This window comes from Syngnathoides biaculeatus, chromosome 22 (assembly GCF_019802595.1).
Source record: "Syngnathoides biaculeatus isolate LvHL_M chromosome 22, ASM1980259v1, whole genome shotgun sequence".
Classification (NCBI taxonomy): Eukaryota; Metazoa; Chordata; class Actinopteri; order Syngnathiformes; family Syngnathidae; genus Syngnathoides; species Syngnathoides biaculeatus.
In genome coordinates this window covers 5,847,987-5,869,360 of record NC_084661.1, presented here as the reverse complement: position 1 = coordinate 5,869,360, position 21,374 = coordinate 5,847,987, and the positions used below count along the sequence as shown (strand labels likewise).

At 43.5% G+C, this 21,374-nt stretch overlaps 1 protein-coding gene across 4 annotated transcripts in view; it reads right to left on the bottom strand.

Annotated features, from left to right (window-relative positions):
* The window catches only part of myo15b (myosin XVB), a 160,675-nt gene that overhangs the window by 63,164 nt on the left and 76,137 nt on the right, over positions 1-21,374 (bottom strand). For all 4 annotated transcript variants that reach the window (XM_061809561.1, XM_061809562.1, XM_061809563.1 and 1 more), the window contains exons 27-33: positions 16,960-17,101; positions 16,730-16,841; positions 2,280-2,688; positions 470-533; positions 321-393; positions 173-249; positions 15-91 (exon numbers count right to left, since the gene is read on the bottom strand). In XM_061809561.1, the coding sequence (XP_061665545.1) occupies positions 15-91; positions 173-249; positions 321-393; positions 470-533; positions 2,280-2,688; positions 16,730-16,841; positions 16,960-17,101 (954 nt within the window). The remainder of the gene's footprint in view (positions 1-14; positions 92-172; positions 250-320; positions 394-469; positions 534-2,279; positions 2,689-16,729; positions 16,842-16,959; positions 17,102-21,374) is intronic.

Here is a 21,374-nt window from a genome sequence, read left to right as displayed (position 1 = left end):
CCAAACACACTTACTTAGTATGGTTGTTGATGGTTTGCTTGATAACCTGACAGTAGATTTCATCTCTTAGAAGTTCTCTTTCCTTCCCTAGCTGAAAAGAACATGGAAACAAAATTCAGCATTCCCCCCCCCCCCATTTTGTTTCACATGGACTATTTATGTGAGAACTGACCAGCAAGATATGTTTCAGACAGTCTGCTTGGGTGGTATGCTTTTTCATGGCTGTATCACCCATAATCTGCATCACATCTTTTTGGTAACAATGATTATTAGAAAACACAATGCTTTATTTAGAATAAAATTAGCATGATTATACTTACTTTGAAAGCACTGGACTGATAAATCATTGCTGCTTGGGTCATTGTAGAGAATTAGGGATTCTTTAATGGGCACCTGCAAATTAATCAGATCTGTTTTTCAAAATTCTTCATGATTTGTAAAAAATATGTTAGTGATGACTTTACTTCACCTCTGTAAATTGAACTGCTTCAGAAAAGGTTCTGACGCTTGATCCCCAGCCTTCATTTTCCATTCTTTCATAAACAAATGTTAGACAGGTATAATTTATTAATAATAAAACACATTATACAATTATTATTCAATGAGTCTTGAATCTCTAAAAATATTATCCTCACAGTTCTGAGGTCCTGGGTTCATTCCCAGATCTGCCTGTGTGGAGTTTGGATGTTCTCCCCGTGCCTGCGTGGGTTTCCTCCGGGCTCTGTGGTTTCCTCCCACATCTCGAAAACATGCAACATTAATTGGACACTAAATTGCCCCTAGGTGTGATTGTGAGTGCGGCTGTTTTTTCTCGATGTGCCCTGCGATTGGCTGTGGGTTGTGACCCAAAGAACAAGATCTTCGTTCTTCAGGGTGTACCCCACCTCCTGCCTGTTGACAGCTGGGATAGACTCCAGCACTCCCCACGATCCTTGTGAGGATAAGTGGCTAAAAAAATAGATGGATGGATGGATGTACATACTGTGCATATATGCATACAATTATTGTATATAAAGTGGATATACTGTACCTGCAAACACTATCTACACTCTCACCTCTCAACATATCACAGTCCATCCATCCATCCATCCATCCATCCATCCATCCATCCATTTTCTGAGCCGCTTATCATCACAAGGGTCATGGGAGTGGTTGAGCCAATCCCAGCTATCATCTGGGAGGAGGCAGGATATACGATGAACTGGTTGCCAGCCAATCGTAGGGCACTTGGAGACTGACAACAATCGCACTCACAGTCACATTTCAGGGCAATTTAGAGTCTACAATGAATGTATATTTTGGGGATGTGGGAAGAAACCGGAGTGCCTGGAGAAAACCAACGGAGACACGGGGGGAACATGCAAACTCCACACAACTGCTCCACTGTGCCAACCCCATCATGTCTCAGAACCTTTTTAACTAACTAACTAACTAACTAACTAACTAACTAACTAACTAACTAACTAACTAACTAACTAACTAACTAACTAACTAACTAACTAACTAACTAACTAACTAACTAACTAACTAAAATCAGGATGATAGTTGTGCTCTTCTCTTTATGTAGGTTAAAGTATGCATTTCCTATGTGGCTCAGTCAGTAGACCATGCCATCTACTGACCGAAGAGTCCCCGGTTCAAATATTGGTTCCGACTGTCTCCATGTGGAAGTGTCCTTGGACCAAACACTGAAACCTCATTTGCTCCCAGTGGGCCCAACAGTGCCTTGCATGGCAGCAGCCACCCATTGATGTGTGAATGTGTGCGTGAGTGAAATGTGAGGCTTTGTAAAGTGCTTTGGGTACTCTGATGTTGTAGATAAAGCTGTACACTGTATACTATAACTGGAGTCAATTTAGAATTTTTGAATAAAATTTGCTCACTGCACCACTTTTCTTTGGGTAATTTATTGAATAGGTATAAATGAAAAAATTCTCATTAGTAGACTAATATGAAGTATTTATATCGTGAGACATTTTTCATCCAAATTACGCAACCCTGTTATGCATATGTCCTGTTGATTAAAAAAATTGATGAGAGGAAAAAGGATTGAACTAGGAATTCCAATGCTATAAAACACAACAAACCAACGTGGTTCTCCTCATAATTGAGTTAATTGAGTCTCTTTTCACCACGTTACCCAGACAAACAATTGGATGGACCAGAACATGGTACTCCAATTTAAACAAAAGACACGAGCCTTAGGGTCTAAAGTCTGCATGCACAGCAACATTTAGGAATAAAGGTATAGTGAGTGTAAATGTTATCTCATACAGTACCTAAAGAATTTTGTGGCAAACTCAGCCATTGGGGTCATTTGGAGCGATTCGTCTTGAATTGACCCCTGGATGGAAATCTGCACTGATCTTTGTGATGAGACATCTATTTGCCTCTCTGAATCACTGTTTGTCCTCTGTAATTCTTCAAGTGACCCCTGGATGGATGTCTGTGCTATTATTTTGGATGAGACATCTGGGGTAGTCCACTCTGAATCGATCCTTTTAATTTGCTTGCTGATGGGAACTAGCTTTTCATTTTGTTGACTGGAAGTTCTTGCAGCTCTCGTGCTTTTACACCAATCATCTCTTCGATCCAACTGGAGATAATGGTAGTCCAAAGGAGCACATGGTTGTGTTAGATCCTCTGGGAATAGACCAGAGCGTCCTCCCATTGTGCCAAAACACCAACCTGCATAAAATAATTTGAGAAGTTATTGACCTTGGATAAACATATAAATTGCCTTTTATTCTTCAGTGGTTCCATAATGTGGCAGAGTTGGCCAAACCTGGAATGGAGCACATGCAGTAAAATGTCATTCACAAACCCATGTGGGTCTCAGACTCACTTTGGGAACATGAATACTGTTTCATCATCCCTTTTCAGGTGCTTCAATGTGCCTAAAAATAAATCTTTGCAAAGGTATGTATCCTGATGAAAACACTGAGCTTTTAGGAAAAACAAAAGGTGGTGGAATGTGCTTTTACACCAACAACGTTTGGTGGATGCATTTCACAGATCAACAAACACTGTGTGAATTTTCCTCCTTGGTACCTAATTATCAGTGTTTACAATGCAGCTCAGGCTAGCATGAATGTGCACTGTAAAGTTGAGCTGATCACATAACGAAGCTGAAACAAAAGCACCCATATTCACCCCTTGTTATTCTTGGGGAATAACACGGAGATGATGTGTACTGGCTGGCCCAGTGGAATGCTGAGGCTAAAACTAGATTCGCGAGGCCATGGAGAATGACTTCTGGATGGCTTCGATGAAATTCTGGTCCACCATCTCGTGTCTCAGGAGGGGGAAGCAGTGCACCATAAACACTGCGTACAGTGGGGGTGGGGTGCTGCTGACCTCAACTCTGGACATTGTGAGTTGGTGGGGAGAATACTTTGAAGACGTCCTCAATTCTACCAACACACCATCCCATGAGGAAGAAGAGTCTGGGTTCTCAGAGGTGAACTCTTATATCTCTCTTTTTGAGATCACCAAGGTAATTAAAAAGCTCTTTTATGGCCACAGAGGTTGATGAGATTTGCCCAGAATTCCTGGTTGACACACTCTGCAAAATGATATGGACATTCAGTGCTTCTGGATTGGCAGACTGGGGTGTTCGTCTGCCTTTTTAAGAATGGGGACCGGGGAGTGTGTTCTAATTACAGGGGTATCACACTCTTCAGCCTCCCTGGTCAGGTCTATTCAGCGGTACTGGAGACTAGGGTTGGTCAGGAAGTCAAATCTGAGATTCATGAGGAGCAGTGTGTTTTTTTCCTGGCTGTGGACCATGGACAGTGGGGCAACTCCTGTGAAGTGAGTGAACTCTTGACAGGATCCTCGAAGGCGCATGGGAGTTTGCCCAACCAGTGTACATGTGTTTTGTGGAGTTGGAGAAGGCTTTCAACCATGTGCTGCGAGGAGTGCTTGCAGAGTTTAGGGTACCCAACCCCCTCATACGGGCTATCCATAAACGACTGGTGTCAGACTTTGGTCCGCATTGCCGGCAGTAAGTGGGACTCGCTTATGGTGAGAGTTGGCTTCCTTTTGTCACCACTTCTGTGGATAACTTTTATGGACAGAATTTCTAGGTGCGGGCAAGGCATAGCGGGAGTTTGGTGGCGTCGGTATTGCATCACAGCTTTTTGCTGATGTGGTTCTGTTGGCTTTATAGTAAGCCATGATGTTGAAGTCTCACTGGGGTGGTTTGGAGGCTAGTGTGAAGTGGCTTGTATGAAAATTAGCACCTTCAATTCTGAGACCATGGTCTTTGGTCAGCAAAGGGTGAAGATGAAATCCTACCCAAAGTGGAGGAGTTTGAATATCTTGGGGTCTTGTTCATGAGTGAGGGAAGAATAGAACGGGAGAATCAGTGCTGGGTCTGTAGTAATGTGGAGTTTGCATCGGTTCATTGTGGTGAAGAAGGAGCTAAGCCAAAATGTTACAGTCTCAATTTACTGGTCAATACTACCCTCATCTAGAGTAAGGAGCTGAGCATGACTGAAAGACCATGACCCAAAATACAAGTGCCCGAAATTAGTTTCATCTGCAGGGTTTCTGGGTTCTCCCATAGAGATAAGGTGAGAAGCTCTGTCATTTGGGAGGGGCTCAGAGTATAGCCACTCCTTCTGCACATTGAGAGGAGCCAGATGAGGTGGCTTGGGCATATGTTTGGGATGCCCCCTAGTCACCTCCCTGGTGAGGTGTTCTGGAAATGTCCTACTAGTAGGAGACCCCTGGGAAGACACACTGGAGGGACTGTGTCTCTCCGGTTGCCTCGGAATGCTTTGGGATCTCCTCAAATGTCATCGAGGAAGTGACTGGGGATAGTATTTTTTTTTTCTTTTACGAATTATACATTCAGAAAATCAAATCTTTTTTGTGAATGAACTGAACTGGATCAGTTCATGAAATTATATTTTTGCTTGGCCACTGCCCACCGCCGTGTCGCCTGGGAGCTGAATCAGAACTGTTTTCTCAATTCGTAATCTTCGACAAATGAGTAACGTACAGCGAGCATGCAAAATGGGGACGGGACTTAATTGACTTCATTGACCATAATGGCATGTGATTTGCGATCCTCCGTTGACCATGCATGTAAGGGACCTGAGGCGGCTCTTTAAACAACAAAAGATTAACAAAGTGACATCCCAGACCTTGTGTCTGGGACACAGGTCTGCGGATGACGCAGTCAATATGGGTCTGCACTTCATCCTTGCACACCTTGACAGCAAGGCAACATATGCAAAGGATCCTGTTCGTGGATTTTAGCTCTGCGTTTAACACCATCATCCCTGAACTCCTCTCCTCCAAGCTTCTCCAGCTCATTGTCTCTCCTGCCATCTGGCAGTGCATCTCCAACTTCCTGAAGGGCAGGACACAGCAGGGGGCACCCGAAGTTTGAGTCAGAGTTTTGTCCACATTGCCGGCAGTAAGTCGGACTCATCTTGAGTGAGGGTTGAACCCCACCAAGGCTACCCTTTGTCATTGACTCTGTTCTTAACTTTTATGGGCAGAAATTCTTAGCACAATGGAGTCGTAGAGGGGTCCAATGGTGGCCTCAGGATTGCATCTCTGCTTTTTGCAGATGATATGGCTCTGTTTGCTTCATCAAGCCTACTGAGCAAACAGGTCAGTGTATGATGACATGGGACTGGACTTCACCAGAGAATATCTTGACTGCCTGGGGACCTATGCGAAGATCCCGTTCATGGACTTCAGCTCTGTGTTCAACACCAGCATCCTGAAATCCTCCTTCCCCAGCTCAATGTTTTGCCTGCCATCTGTCAGTGGGTTTACAACTTACTAATGAGCAGGACACAGCTGGTGAGGCTGGGGGACACCACCTCATCCACACGCACAATCAGCACCACGGCAACCAAAGATTATGTCCTCTCCCCTCTGCTCTTTTCGCTCTACATGAATGACTGCACCTCCAACCACCAGTTGTAGGGTTAGTTCTAACCCTAACCTCATCAAAGACAGTGACGAGTCTGCTTATTGAGAGGAAGTTGAGAGGGTGGAGCTTTGATGTGGCCAACAGAAACTGGACACTTCACCACAGCTGCTTCTAATGCTGTCTGACTGTCTTGTGTGAACAGTCAAGACCTTCAAGTTCTCGGGAATTAGTCTAACAGGTCCCAAAGTTGGCAAAAAACATTAACTCCATCCTCAAAAAAGGCCAACAAGGATGTACTTATTGCAAGTTCTGAGGAAGCACAGCCTGCCACAAGAGCTGCTGAGACATTTCTACACAGCGATCATCGAATCACTACTCTCGTTTTAGGGTTGCCACAAAAAAAAGGACAAACTGACCACAACGGACAATCAAAACTGGTGAACTGATTGTCGGAACCACTCTATTCATGTATGACTAGCATGCCACTCGAACCAAGACAAGAGCGGACAGGATCCTATCGGACCCTATACATCCTGGCCACCAGCTTTTCCAGCTTCTTACTATGGGTGGATGTTACCAATCAATGCATATCAAAACAAACAGGCATTCCAGCAATTTCTTCACTTTTGCAATTAAGTTATTAAATTCTTGAACAGCTAACCTACAATTCCACTGCAACATGCTTCCAGTTTTCTGCCTTGTGTTGTTATTTTCACACCCTGTTGGGCAAATAAATGTTTGCATTATATACGATAGACGATTGCAAAACATGTCATTTTAAACTGCATACAATTCTTAAATCTTGACAACGTTGCACAATTGTCATTGCACTGGACTATCACTCTTAAGGACATGCTAACTGCTGTAAATGGGCATCCTTGCAAAACTTTGCACAACTGTGAGTTATTATAAGAAAAAAAAAGCTTCCTGTCAGTTGAATGTCTATTGTTCTGCATATTCAACATGTATGTTGCACTAGGTTAGCACAAACTACCGGGGACAAATTCCTTGTGTGTTGTTACATACTTGGCCAATAAAGCTGAATCTGATTTGTTCAGTGAACTGGTTGCTGAGGAACTGAATCTTGATTGGTTAATTTGGATCCACTGAGGAGCAATGCAATTATACAATGAGTAATTCATTTACCCAAGGCGATTACATACGAGGCCAGAGGTGGGCAAACATTTAGATTCGTGGGCCACAATGGGTGCTAACATTTGACAAAAGGGTCGGACCAGGAGCAGATGGATGCAGTGCTTTGGTATCCCACCTCATTGGAGAGAAAATACATATCTTGGGATATGGAGAAAATGTGCTTGAATTCCAAATTAAAATGAAGAAAAGCATATCAACAAGATATCGGACTTTGGAATCCGTCTTAAAACACTGAAAATCAAATGAATAAAATGTGCACAATCTATATTACTAACCATTTCTATTTTAAAGCACTGAACGTTCTGTGATCCTTCAGAACATCACCATCACTCTCCTCCTTACTGTCTTTTTTTAATAAACAGTAGAAGATGCAGACATACTTGTCCTGCACCTTCTATTCAATTTGTTTCCCTGGTTCAAAATGTCAACGATCATTGCAAGGACGAAATAGTGGCAGCAAGTCAATCTCTGGAGCAGTGCGATGTTTGATCTGCGTGCACTGTTTGTTTTGAGAACGTGCACACGATGAAGACACTTTCAATTTTAATCGGAGCAGTGTTGCTGGTCTCCTTTTTTATCCAGTGCATCAAACCCTGGAGTTAGTTTTTTTGTGGCAATTGTCAGAATGGATCTGAGGTGTTGGTCTGTTAACTTGGATCTGTGGCTGGCTTTCTCAATGTTCATGATGCTGAATGTCTATTCACACACGTAGGTCAAGCCGAACAACAGCAGCATCTTCTTCGCTGTCCACCGGAGCCTTGGAAATGATGCTTCATTGAGTGAAGCATAGATTTAATTTAGTTTCGGAGAGTTGAACTTCTCTTTTAAGACAGGGTCGGACTGAAGGACGATCAGATCAAGCTGCAGCTCCTCTGGAGCTTTTTTGGGGTCTTTTGACTGAGGACAGGGAAGTGACTTGCCAATTTTGTTGAAATCCGAGAACTGACGGTAGAATTCTCCATGCAGTGCATCCAGTGACTTGCTGCATTTCTTCGCTTTAGTGCAGGAAAATGAGTGAATGACTTGTTCAAAATTTGCATGGAAAATAAAGCCAGCTTGGATTTGAAGGCTTTCATGTTTATGTACGTCGTGCACAAACTCATCCTTCACCTGCAGTTTCGTGTTGAGCTCGTTCAAGTGTGAAAATACATCCGTAGCAAACGCAAAGTCACAATTCCAGCTCTGGATGCTTCGCTCGGGAAATTCATCATCCTTCCCTAGTCACTCCAAAAACGTGTCAATCTCCTCTTTGAGCTCCCACAGGCGTTGAAACACTTTGCCCAAACTCAACCAGCAGGCACAGGAGTGATAAAGCAGGTCCTGGTGACTTGCATCAGTTTCCTCCAGGAACGCTTAAACTGATGGGACTGAAGTCCCTTTGAGTTGCCAGTCTTCAAGATGGTAGCAGCTTAAACAGAAGGCTCTGACCATCCCGATTGTAATTCAATAAATCCTGCTGATTTTGGACCGAATGTTGTGAATACTCAATGTGGGACGCTCCTGGGGACAACTTCAGTGGACTAAAACCACCACCTTAGGACCAAAATTGGAGTCGTATCATTTGCGTTGAAGCAGCTCGGCCTAAATTAGCCTAGCTGAGATGCTAACAACAGAAGTGTCGGTTTTCCAATATTGACTGAAGAGGAAAACATCAAATGCTAGTATCTACACATCCTGGAAACCTACGTATCGTCCACAACGATGATAGTGAGTACTAATAAGAAGTTGGGCAAGTGGAAACACCAACTTAAACCTGCTTATTGGCCTAGTATTCCTTAGCTTAGCTTGCTAACAACGAAAGGCATTGGTGATCAATTCGTGGATGTTGAAGAAACATCGAACGTGAGTAACATCATAACTTGTACGACGAGGGCCATGAGGACTTGGGAAATTTAACAAGTCTTATTTTAGTCGACTCAACCTTGAACTACTAGTGAGGGCCATTGTGGTTTGAATCCCCTCCATCCACGTAGCCTTTAAATTGCCATATCCTTTATATTTTTAACAGGTAGTATGTAATTTGTGTACCTTATGTGCTGACTGTGTTTATTGTGATTGCTTTCGTTTGACCTTAACTTTAACACAGATTCGGTAGCATGTAAATTGTGTATCTTTTGTGCTGACTTTGTTTCATTGGTTCTTCTTGATTATCTGCAGCCCGTTGGGCAGCACATTATCGTGCTACCTGTCAGCCGGCCCCAAGCCCAGATAAATGCAGAGGGTTGCGTCAAGAAGGGCATAAAACTGTGGCAAACATATAAGAGCGTTTGTCATACGAATTCTACAACAGTTAAGTCATGTCCTGAGCTTCCTACACCTGCACTCGGAAATTCTGGAAGGAACTAGACGAAGTAGTCCTGAGCATCCCAGAGAGACAGAGAGTTGTGATAGGTGCAGATTTCAATGGACATGTTGGTGAAGGAAACAGGGGTAATGAAGAAGTGATGGGTAAGTACGGCATTCAGCCAAGGAACTTTTGAAATGGTTGTGGACTTCGCAAAAAGGATGGAATTGGCAGTTGTGAACACTTATTTCCAGAAGACAGTGGAGCATAGCGTTAACAACAAGAGCGCAGGGAGAAGCACACAGGTGGATTATATTTTGTTCAAATGGTGTAATCTGAAGGAGGTTACCTGCTGTAAGGTTGTGGTGGGGGAGAGTGTAGCTTGACTGCATATAATGATGGTGCGAAGGATGACTCTGGTAGTGGGTAGGAAGACTAAAAAGACAAAGGTAGAGCAGAGAAGCAGGTGGTGGAAGTTGAGAAAGGAAGAATGTTGCAAGGCCTTCTGGAAAGACATCAGACAGGCCCCAAGTGGACAGGAAGAGCTCCCAGAAGACGAAAATACTACTGCCAAGGTATTCAGAGAGGCAGGCAGGCTAAACAAGAGGCATATGACGACATGTAGTCGAGGTTGCATACCAAAGAAGGACAAAAGGAGGGATACAGATGGGACAGGTGTGCAACAAGTAAAGGTGATTATGGATAGCGATGGAAATATGTTGACTGGTGCCAGTAGTGTGCTGAATAGATGGAAAGTGTACTTTGAGAAGTTATGAATGAAGAAAATGGGAGAGAAGGTAGAGTAGAACAGGCAAGCATGAATGACTGGGAAGTGGCATTGATTAGTAAGGGAGAAGTTAGAAAGGCACTGAATCGAATGAAAAATGGAAAGACAGTTGGTCCCGATGACATACCAGTGGAGGTATGGAAGCAATTTGGTGAGTTCGCTGTGGAGTTTTTGATCAACTTTTTTAATAGAATACTAGTGGGAGAGAAGATGCCTGAAGAATGGAGGAAAAGTGTGTCCCCATTTTTAAGAACAAAGACGATGTTCAGAACTATGGAAACTCCAGAGGAATAAAGATGACCCACACAAGGAAGTTATGGGAAAGAGTAGTGGAGGCTAGACTCACGACAGACCTAAGCATCTGCAAGCAACGGTATGGTTTCATGCCTAGAAAGAGTACCACAGATGCACTATTTGCCTTGAGGATGCTCGTGGAAAAGTACAGAGAAGGTCAGAAGGAGCGACATTATATCTTTGTAGACCTAGAGAAAGCCTATGACAAAGTACCAAAAAGAGGAACTGTGATATTGCATGCGCAAGTCTGGTGTGATGGAGAAATATGTTAGAATAGTACAGGACATGTATGAGAGCAGCAGAACAGCGGTGAGATGTGCCATTGGTGTGTCAGAAGAATTTAAGGTGGAGGTGGGACTGCATAAGGGCCCCCTTCCTGTTTGCGGTCGTAATGGATAGGCTGACAGACGAGGTTAGACTGGAATCCCCTTGGACCATGATGTTCGAAGATGATATTGTGATCTGTAGTGAAAGCAGGGAGCAAGCGGAGGAACAATTAGGAAGATGGAGACATGCACTGGAAAGGAGAGGAATGAAGATGAAGATATTTAGGGTCAACAATCCAGAGCAATGGTGAGTGTGGTAATGAAGTGAAGAAACGGGTCGAAGCAGGTTGGAACAGGTGGGGTAAGGCGTCTGGTGTGTTATGTGATAGAAGAATCTCTGCTCGGATGAAGGGCAAAGTTTATAAAACAGTGGTGAGGCCGGCCATTATGTACGGATTAGAGATAGTCACACTGAAGAAACAACAGGAAGCAGAACTGGAGGTAGCAGAAATGAAGATGTTGAGGTTCTTGCTCGGAGTGAGCAGGTTGGATAGGATTAGAAATGACCTCATTTGAGGGACAGCAAAAGAGCTGTGGGAATGATAGAGGAATAAAGTTAATGAGCTACACAATGCAGTTATGGGAATAAGTATTGGAGGCTAGACTCAGGACAGAAGTGTGTATCTGCGAGCAACAGTATGGTTTCATGCCGAGAAAGAGTACCTCAGATGTATTATTTGCCTTGAGGAGGTTTGTGTCTTTGTGGATCTAGAGAAAGCCTATGACAGAGTACCAAGAGAGGAACTGTGGTAGTGCATGCGTAAGTCTGGTGTGGCAGAGAAGTATGTTAAAATAGTCCAGGACACGTATGATGGCAGCAGAACAATGGTGAGGTGTGCCTTAGGTATGACAGAAGAATTTAAGGCGGAGGTGGGACTGCATCAGGGATCAGCTCTGAGCCCTTCCTGTTTGCAGTGGTAATGGATAGGCTGACAGATGATGTTAGACTGGAATCCCCTTGGACCATGATGTTTGCAGATGATATTGTGATATGCAGGAAAGCAGGGAGTATGCACAGGGACAATTAGAAAGATGGAGACATGCACTGGAAAGGAATGAAGATTAACCGAAGTAAAACAGAATTTATGTGCGTGAATGAGAAAGGTGGAGGGGTAAGAGTGAGGCTACAGGGAGAAGAGATAGCGAGGGTGGAGGACTTCAAATATTTAGGGTCAACAATCCAGAGCAATGGTGATTGTGGTCAGGAAGTGAAGAAACGGGTCCAAGCAGGTTGGAACAGCTGGCGGAAGGTGTCTGGTGTGTTATGCGAAAGAAGAGTCTCTGCTAGGATGAAGGGCAAAGTTTAAAAAACAGTGGTGAGGCCGGCCATTATGTACGGATTAGAGATAGTCACACTGAAGAAACAACAGGAAGCAGAACTGGAGGAAGCAGAAATAAAGATGTTGAGGTTTTCGCTTGTAGTGAGCAGGTTGGGTAGATTAGAAATGAGCTCATTTGAGGAACAGCCAAAGTTGGATGTTTTGGAGACAAGATTCAAGAGAGCAGACTTCGATGGTTTGGACATGTGCAGAGGCGAAAGAGTCAGTTTATTGGTATAAGGGTGCTGAGGATGGAGCTGCCAGGCAAAAGAGCAAGAGGAAGACCAAAGAGAAGGTTTATGGATGTGGTGAGGGAAGACATGAGGGCAGTTGGGGTTAGAGAGGAAGATGCAGGAGATAGGCTAAGATGGAAAAAGATGACACGCTGTGGCGACCGCTAACGGGACAAGCTGAAATGAAAAGAAGAAGAAAAAGAGGGACAGCAAAAGTTGGGTGCTTTGGCGACAAGGTTAGAGAGTGAAGACTTTGATTGTTTGGACATATCCAGCGGTGCGAGAGTGAGTATATTGGTAGAAGGGTACTGAGGATGGAGCTGCCGGGCAAAAGAGCCAGAGGAAGACCATAGAGAAGGTTGATGGATGTTATGAGGTAGGACATGAGGACAGTCGGTGTTAGAGAGGAAGATGCACGAGATAGGCTAAGATGGAAAAAGATGACACGCTGTGGCAACCCCTGACAGGACAAGCCGAAAGGAAAAGAAGAAGAATCTGACCCAGGGTTTTCGATCGAAGAAGGCACCATATAGCTTTGATATATTTTTTTCCTTCTGGCCATGATCAGTGATTATCAACTTCCAAAGTCCCAGACCGGTCGCCCATGTAGGTAGGAGCAAGAGCTGAGCCTGCCACAAGGTTTGGGAGGAAACTTACAAGCCCAACACAATGGGACAAATTCATTTTCTTTTCCCCTTGGTCAATCCATCCATCTATTACTACCGCTTATCTAAGGTCAGTAGTGGAGGCTGTAGCTTTAGCAGAGATGCCCACCCTTCCCTTTTCCCAGCCACTTCATCCAGCTCTTCTGGGGGGATCCCGAAATCACCAAAGAGAAGTAGTCTCTCCAGGGCATCCTGGGTCGTCCCTGCGGTCTCTTCCTGGTGGGTCGTGCCTGGAACACCTCACCAGGGAGGTCTCCGGGAGGCATCTAAATTAGATGCCCCAGCCACCCCGTCTGGCTCCTCTAAATACAAAGGAGAAGCGGCTCTACTCTGAGCTCCTCCTGGATGACCAAGCTTCTCACCCTATCTATTAGGGAGAGCCTGGACACCTGCGGAGGAAACTCATTTCGGCCATTTGTCGCTGGGATTCTGTTCTGTCGATCACGACCCACAGCTCATGACGAAACGTGAGGGAAGGAACATAGATCATAAATTGAGAGCTTCGCTTTTCATCTTACCGGTTTCTTTACCACAATGGTCAAGCAGGTGTCTGGAAGTCTTTCTACATGGCCTCAATGTACCCCTCCGATGCCTGAGTTCAAGCCTCAGTAATCACCAAAGCTGGATTCTGCTTGGCCAGCAGTACCACAAGTGCCAGAGACCAAAAAGGCCTGATCAGACCCTAGCTTGACTGCAACTCTCGACCACCTGGTTTGGGCATTGCCGCCATGACAGGCACTGACCACATGATGGCCACAGTTCTTGTTGGCCGCCACAACAATGGAAGCGCGAAACATGGTTCCCTTGAACTTGATGTCCCCAGCCTCCCCAGGAACATGCGCAAAGTTCTGTCTGTGGTGGGAGTTGGAACTCCTTCTGACATTGGATTTTGCCAGACACTCCCAGCAGACCATTACAATCCGTTTGGGCTTGCCAGGTCAGACCGGCATCTTCCCTCACCATCAGAGCCAACTCACCACAAGGTGATCAGTTTTACAGCTCCGCCCCTCTCTTCAGCCGAGTGTTCAAGACATGCAGTCGTATGTCCAATGACATCACCGCAAAGTCAGTCATAAAACTGGGACCGAAAGTGTCCTGGTGCCAAGTGCACATGTGAATACCATTTTGTTTGAACATGGTCTTCATTACGGACAAAACTCCGGTGACAGAACACTGCTTGGGTTCTGATTGAGCGGACCATTGCTCCCAATCAGTTGGATAGCGTCAGGGCAGCTGTGGTAAAGGATGCCTCGTGAAGTCCACAATCATCTCTACAGTCTTGATAGTGTTCAACGCTAGGTTCCAGTCTTATCACTTCCTGTCAATACGCAGACTTGTTGCTGTCTTAGATGAAGCCGATGACTGTGGTGTCATCTGTGAAGTTCAGGAGTTTAACGGCCAGGTTCCTTGAGGTGCAGTCGTTTATGTCGAGTGAGGAGAGCAGATGGGACAGGACACAACCATGGGGTCCCCCGGTGCTGATAGTGTGCTTGGATGAGGTGGTGTCCCCCAGCCTCACCTGCTGTGTCCTGCCAGGATGATTAAAAAGGCCCTATTCCCGTTCTGTCGGAGTTGCCCAAGTCTGGCTGTAAACCTCGGTTGTTGTTATTGAACTTGCGAAAAGTTTTTGTTGGTCCACTTCCCCACAGAAACTGACATACAAAGTAAGAATATACATGAGTTAATCAAGGCCACTTGCTGAATTTTAAAAGTCACGCCAATCGATGCAGTCCAAGCAGCTTTGAAGTTCAAATTTTGCCTCATTGGTCCACTTTTTATCTGATTTTACCAAACATTTCACGCATTTAAGTCCTTGCCTGTATGTAGGTATTAAGTTGTGTTAGCAGTCTTCAGAGGAGCGTAAGGGAGTGCGAGGAATTGCGCGATATGCATGTTTAATGGAAGAATAACAGTGGACTAGAGCAGTGGTCCCCAACCTTTTTATCACTCCAGTGCTTGACAATTTTTACCACAGAGTGGGGGGGGTGTTACAAAAAATACACATGGAAAAATAATTATAGAACAAGAACTAGCAATTCCACATTTCTTTCTCTTATCTAGATATACCCCCATAACAGTTCATTTTTTTTATTATGAAACACTTCATGAATGTTATTTTTTAAACAGCTGAAATAAATTTGTCTGTTTGAACCCTCTCCCCTGTGCCTCACCTCCCTCTGTTGGCAACCACAGCTCTAAATTTCTCTGACTCTGGTGTGCTATAGTTATGTTTAAAGATGCCTTCAAAATAAGATTGAGATACCCCACAAAATGAATTTAAATTGCATGAAAATTTTAACTCACCGTAATGGTATATTAATGGAAGCCCTGACCTTGTTTCTCCACAATGAGATGCTCCCATCTCAGGTCATGGGAGACAATGACACCCCAAGTGTATTGCTTATGTCCAGTCTATTACGTTGTTTTGTTATGGTTGCTGTCAACTCAGAAAACATCACATCACACAGATAGGATGTCGGAAATGGCAACAGGGTTTTCAGTGCTTTGGTGGCAATCTCCAGGTATTCTGCCATTACTTTAATCCACAACATCCTCAGAATCGTTGCCTCAAAAATACTTATAAAGCCACCATCGTTTGCAATCTCCAGCAGTTAAGCTTCCGGTGATGAGACAGGTGGTCGTGCACCAGCTGGGAGAATGAAGACTCAGTCTCACACAAAATCCCCGCTGTTTGAAACGTCAAATATTCCTCTGTTCATGTTTTTTTACACATTTTGCTCGCTTGTGGGGGTAATTTTTTGGGGCTCAAGTGACCGAGATGTAAGCAAGAGAATCTGGTCATTTTTCAAAATAAAAGATTACTCAGACTCGGATAATAAATACAATGGAAATAATTTATTATTCCTTGGTACCGTGGCCCATTGGTTGGGGACCACTGGTCTAGAGTGTTATTTTCCCTTGTCGGACATTTTATGTGCTGCTGATATTTAAGGAGTTCAAGGTTAAGTTTATCAGTCTTAAAATCTAGGGTAATGAGCTCTGAATCTGGGTGTTTTATCTCAATCTCATTTACCTGCTCGGCGATTTTAGCAGTGCTGCATTCAAGGTAAGTTGGGGTGGAATGCAAACACCTACAAGAATGAAAGAGGCAAATTCCCGTGGCATGTAAAATGGCTTACAGTTCAAGAACAACTCCAAAAGCAGGCTGCAGAGTGTGCTGAGTTGTGTAACATCTACACTGATTTTCATTGATATAAAAGCATATTCCACCGCCTTTCGATTTCCGTGCTAGCTATCCAATGCGGTCCGGTCCATACAGATGAAAGCCTAGTAGCGTAACGGCGCCGTCGGGGATGTGTCAACAAAGCCAAGTCTCCATGAAGCACCGGACAGCAGAACGTTCAGTCTTTGCAGGTCTTGATGAGAAGCTGAAGTTAATCCATTTTGTTGACGAGGGAGTGTACATTTGCAAGATGAATTGAGGGAAGTGCCAAACTTGTCCCCCTCTTTTGCAGATGAACTTGTGTACCGTCTCGCGAGCCTCTGCGTCTTCGACGCGTTGATTCGGAGAGAATCCAGATGAGTAACTCCAGAAAAAGATTAAGCGAATTGGTGAGAGTTGTTGAAAAAAAGTCCATAGAAGACTCTTTAAGCGTTAGCAAGGCATTTCTTGTGTACTTGAGTCCAGAGACAACCGAAAAACACACAAACGTAAACAATACCAGGGAATAACTGGTAGGTGTCATCGCAATCGCAATACACATTGACTTAAATTCTCTCTAAACATAGTCGGCTTAAGCAGTGCTTACCTGTTTGGAGTCCCTCCATCGGGAGCAATTTGACAACATCGCCTTTGCTGAAGCTGAGCAGGCTATGGTCATCTGTTACAAAACTCTTCATGGCAACCATGTGACCAGAGTTCTGGAAATGAAAAGATCAGACAATTCAAAACAAAGGAATAAAACATCTACCAGACCAGGGGAAAAGATATGTTTGTGGCGATGAATACAATACTTTGAAAAGGAAGATCACTGAATACCTTAATGAGCTCTTTGAGGAAGAACTTAACCATGGCAATTATTTGAGGGGCTCTGGAGGAGTACAGCTTAAGGTTTTCATTCATCAGCTCCAACTGCACTTGGTTTGTACCACAGAGATCAACTGAAAGCAACTCTGCAAAACTTTACAGACAGAGGACCAGCTCAAGTTACTGTGCTGCAAAATTATAGTTAAACTGACAAATAAACCACACAAAATGGGGACAGTGTGTACCACCTAGCAACTAAATCATTTTATCTTTTAAAATATTTTACTGTAATTTTGATCTGATGTCAGCCTTTGAAATGTGACTAGATTTTAATATTTCAAATAAATGCTGACATCAAATGACAATCATTTAATCAATTCATCCATCATTTTCCTTCTCACACTTCTTTTCAGGGTCATTGGGTAGTTGGAGCCTACCCCAGGTGACTTTCGTTGAGAGGTGAACACTGGAAAGACAATTGGGGGCCACATATAAAGTATTTTTCCTGGACAGCCAATCATGGGGCACATATAAACATATTTTTTCCCAGACCAAACCAATACAAACAACGGGGAGGGGCATGCAAACTCCACACACACAGATTGCTCTGGTTGTCTCTGGTTAGAACAGTTCTAGTGTTGAAACTACGGTATCTAATTTTGTTATTTTTCATAAATGTTATGCCTTTTGAGTGAAGATGGAGAAAAAGAGCCAGAAGATGGCATTATATCTACCTGTCTGATATTAAGCATGATAAAAAGACCCATTTAATTGGTGGTATGCCTGTGGGCAGTGGGCAAGTCCTTTAAACTTGTACGGGTTCAAACTGGAAGCTCCTGTGTCGTGCATTTTGGCATTATATAAGATAAATATGTGGTGTATTTTTGAAAAACATAAAATAAAACCTGAGTGAGGAGAATGAGAGTTTGAGCTTCAAAAAAAAAAGATGGAAAAATTCCCTGATTAAATCAACTTCAGAGGAATCTTATTGCCATTTGGTGTTTTCACAGTCAGCCACCTCATCGGCATACCTGTCAACTCGTACGGTTTAGCCATGGTTCATAAGGATTTTGTGGTGAATCTTACGTATACGGCCGTATATCACAAATCATACGGATTCTGAAAATTTCAGTTTCCTTTTGCCCAGAATGGCGCTAGTCTACTCTCTTGTGGGGAAAACCCAAAGATGGGGAATTCCAAACGTAGTCTGATTCAAAGTTTTTGTCACAGCAGGCAGGATGTTTAGCGCAGCGGAAAATGTTGATTTAGAGTAGTAAAATACTTTCATTTCCGGTAACTTTCCAGTAAATCCTTGGCCCGGATCGAGCACCGACAAGCCGGACACCTCACCACGGGAAACATGGAGGCTGTTGCCGAGGAGCTTCTGGCAGGCTCTCGGCTACCTGTCACAATCGATCAAATCGTTAACGATATGCTATTGGTGACGCGGACCTATCGAGATAGGAGCTATATGGGGATATTACTTGACTGCAACAAAAAGTGAATGTCATTTTTTATCTTGACTTTGATCATACGTGGCTCAAATTAATTTGACTTAGCTAGTAGCTAATGTAGCGTGCATGCTCGCTAGTTACCACCTTGGGCCTCATTTCAAATACATGGTATTATTGTAGCTAACATTGTAGCTCTCTTTCTAGCATTCTAGCTCATGGTCATGTTTTTATAAAAGCTGACAATAAAATAATTGAATGCTGTGTTTTAACCACAAGGGTGTCATATGCATGTCAAGATAGACGTTCCATTTACTAAGATAGAGAATGGCTTCATATGAACAATAGCTAATGTCAGTGAGTTCATCTATAGCTTGTTGTTAGCCTGATCATACAGATCAGCTCCTTCCATATTCACTAAAAATAAGGAATTGATCATCGGCATTCAGTAGATATGTAATCTGTCAAAACATTATTCTTTTCCCATCACTGATTCTCTTTGGTGAATCTGTCTTAGAAATATCTGAGGTATTGTAGCCTGGCTGATAAATAGTCATCTTTTTGATCATTCTACTTAGTAGAAATAGACATTAACTCCAGATATTATCATTATGGAGATCGACAATAAAATCATTGACAAACTTTGTGTTTTTCCCTCCGTTATTTTGACGTATAATTTGATTATGGTATGTTATAAGGATTTTTTGCTCTCTATGAGGATTTTTTTGGTAGTTTATAGAGGTTGGCACAATCCATTTTTCACGACGAACTGGGTCTCTTGCAAACTTATGAAGGGTAAATCCATCCTTTCGACTGTTCAAGCAATGTCCACCAATGCAACGAGCCAGCATTTCGGCTAACAGGAAGGAACAATGAGCTACCTTCCCGGAGGTAAAACTAATAGAAACAAATGAGTCCACTTCAGGGCATTCCTGCCCAGTACGTCACTTCCTGCTTCTTCTCGAAAACAAATCCCTCAAGAGGATTTTCATGGCGGGAGTTACAAAAAGCTGTATACGTCAAAATCATGTTTTGTAGTGAAAAAACGCATGGGACCATGTTGGCTGCCGTTTTTCATAAATAACAAACTAAAAATCATGCATTTCCTGACAGTGGCTCTTAAATAAAACAATTGGCCCAAACTTCAGTCTCTGAGAGTGCTTCCTCCAATTGTTACCTGGACTCAAAGGGAAAATACACTTTATTTTGGTGTCACGAACAGGATTCGCAGAGCCCTTGGCGGTGGCACTGTGGGCCACACCAGTTACCTGCCAGGTTAAAGGTGAACATTTATGTACTGGTGGCTGTGCAGTACTTCCGCTGGGTGGAATTGTGGCTTTGGAATTAGTCCCTTGTGAGCCATAAGTGGTACAGAGGTGGTTGCAGGCTTTGTAGAACAAGTGGGTTGTGTGTTTTAACTTAATGAGTTGCATGAGCTCGCTGTATCTGATGTCCCCATGGAAGGGGAGTCTCAAGAGAGGCTGCATGCATTTGGCTCTCCGAAAATTTCAGCTTGGTCTTGTCGAGGCAGTGAGTTACCACTTGCGTTGGAATTCTGAGAACAACCTATATGTGTTTGTCACTGAGCAGGTGATGCAGCAAAGATAGCAGGTCTTCGTCTTGCACACGTTACATGGAAACATGAGTAAGCTGATGAGCCTTTGCATGAGTACGAAGCAAAATTCGGCATAAATTTAAATTTTGATTAATAATCAATTAATTTTATTGCCATGTTTGTCTCCACAGTATAATAGTACTCTTTGTGAACACGTGTCTGAGTGGGAAAATAATCATGGGAAGATATTGATCGACCAAATCTCACTTTAAATAATAATGTGGTTTGTATTACGTAGTTTCCGCTCACGTTGTTTCTATACCCCACCTGAAACCATCGGTGTTTTGGACTGCCACGCGACTTCCGGGTTGGCGGCATCATCGGCATGAGTGATGATATTTCTTTTAAAAGCAGCTGCACAACTAGCCGTTGTAGTCAACATTTTTTGTCTTGGTTTAAGTTAAAACAAACTCACAGGCAGTCGTTTCTGATCTTTGGTGTAGTAAGTATTTGAAGTCGTCCACCTTTGCTATCTCTTCTCCCTGGTGCTTCACTCTTCCTCCACCATCGCGTTCCTATGGCATCAGGCGGCTATCAAAACAACATGAGCTCAAACGACATAGAAACGAGGATGTCATAGGCACATTAAAAAATAAAATTTAAAAAAACAGGAGTGCACACGTGAAATGTTCGTTTTTTTTTTTTTTTTAATGTCCCCATGATGCTCGTATGACATACTTTAAGCTCAACGTTGTTTTTATACCCACCTGAAGCCATTGAGGCGCGCCTCAAGGATAACATTTTATCAATACTGTTGATAATACGTATTACAGTCTTAAATAAATACATTATTTACACTCTTCTTTTATTTTCGGCTTGTCCCATTAGGGGTTGCCACAGCGTGTCATCTTTTTTCATCTCAGCCTATCTTGTGCATCCTCCTCTCTAACACCCACTGTCCTCATGTCCTCCCTCACATCATCCATCCACCTTTTCTTTGGTCTTCCTCTTGCTCTTTTGCCTGGCCTCAGCACCCTTCTACATACTCATTCTCTCACCTCTGAATATGTCCAAACCATTGAAGTCTGCTCTTTCTCACATTGTCTCCAAAACATCCAACTTTGGCTCATTTCTAATCCTATCCAACCTGTTCACACCAAGCGAGAACCTCAGCCTCTTCATTTCAGCTACCTCAAGTTCTGCTTCCTGTTGTTTCTTCAGAGACACCATCTCTAATCCGTACATCATGGCCGGCCTCACCACTGTTTTATAAACTTTGCCCTTCATCCTTGCGGAGACTCTTCTGTCACATAGAACACCAGACACCTTGCGCCAACTGTTCCACCCTACTTGGACCCGTTTCTTCATTTCCGGACCACACTCTCCATTGCTCTGTATTGTTGACCCCAAGTATCTGAACC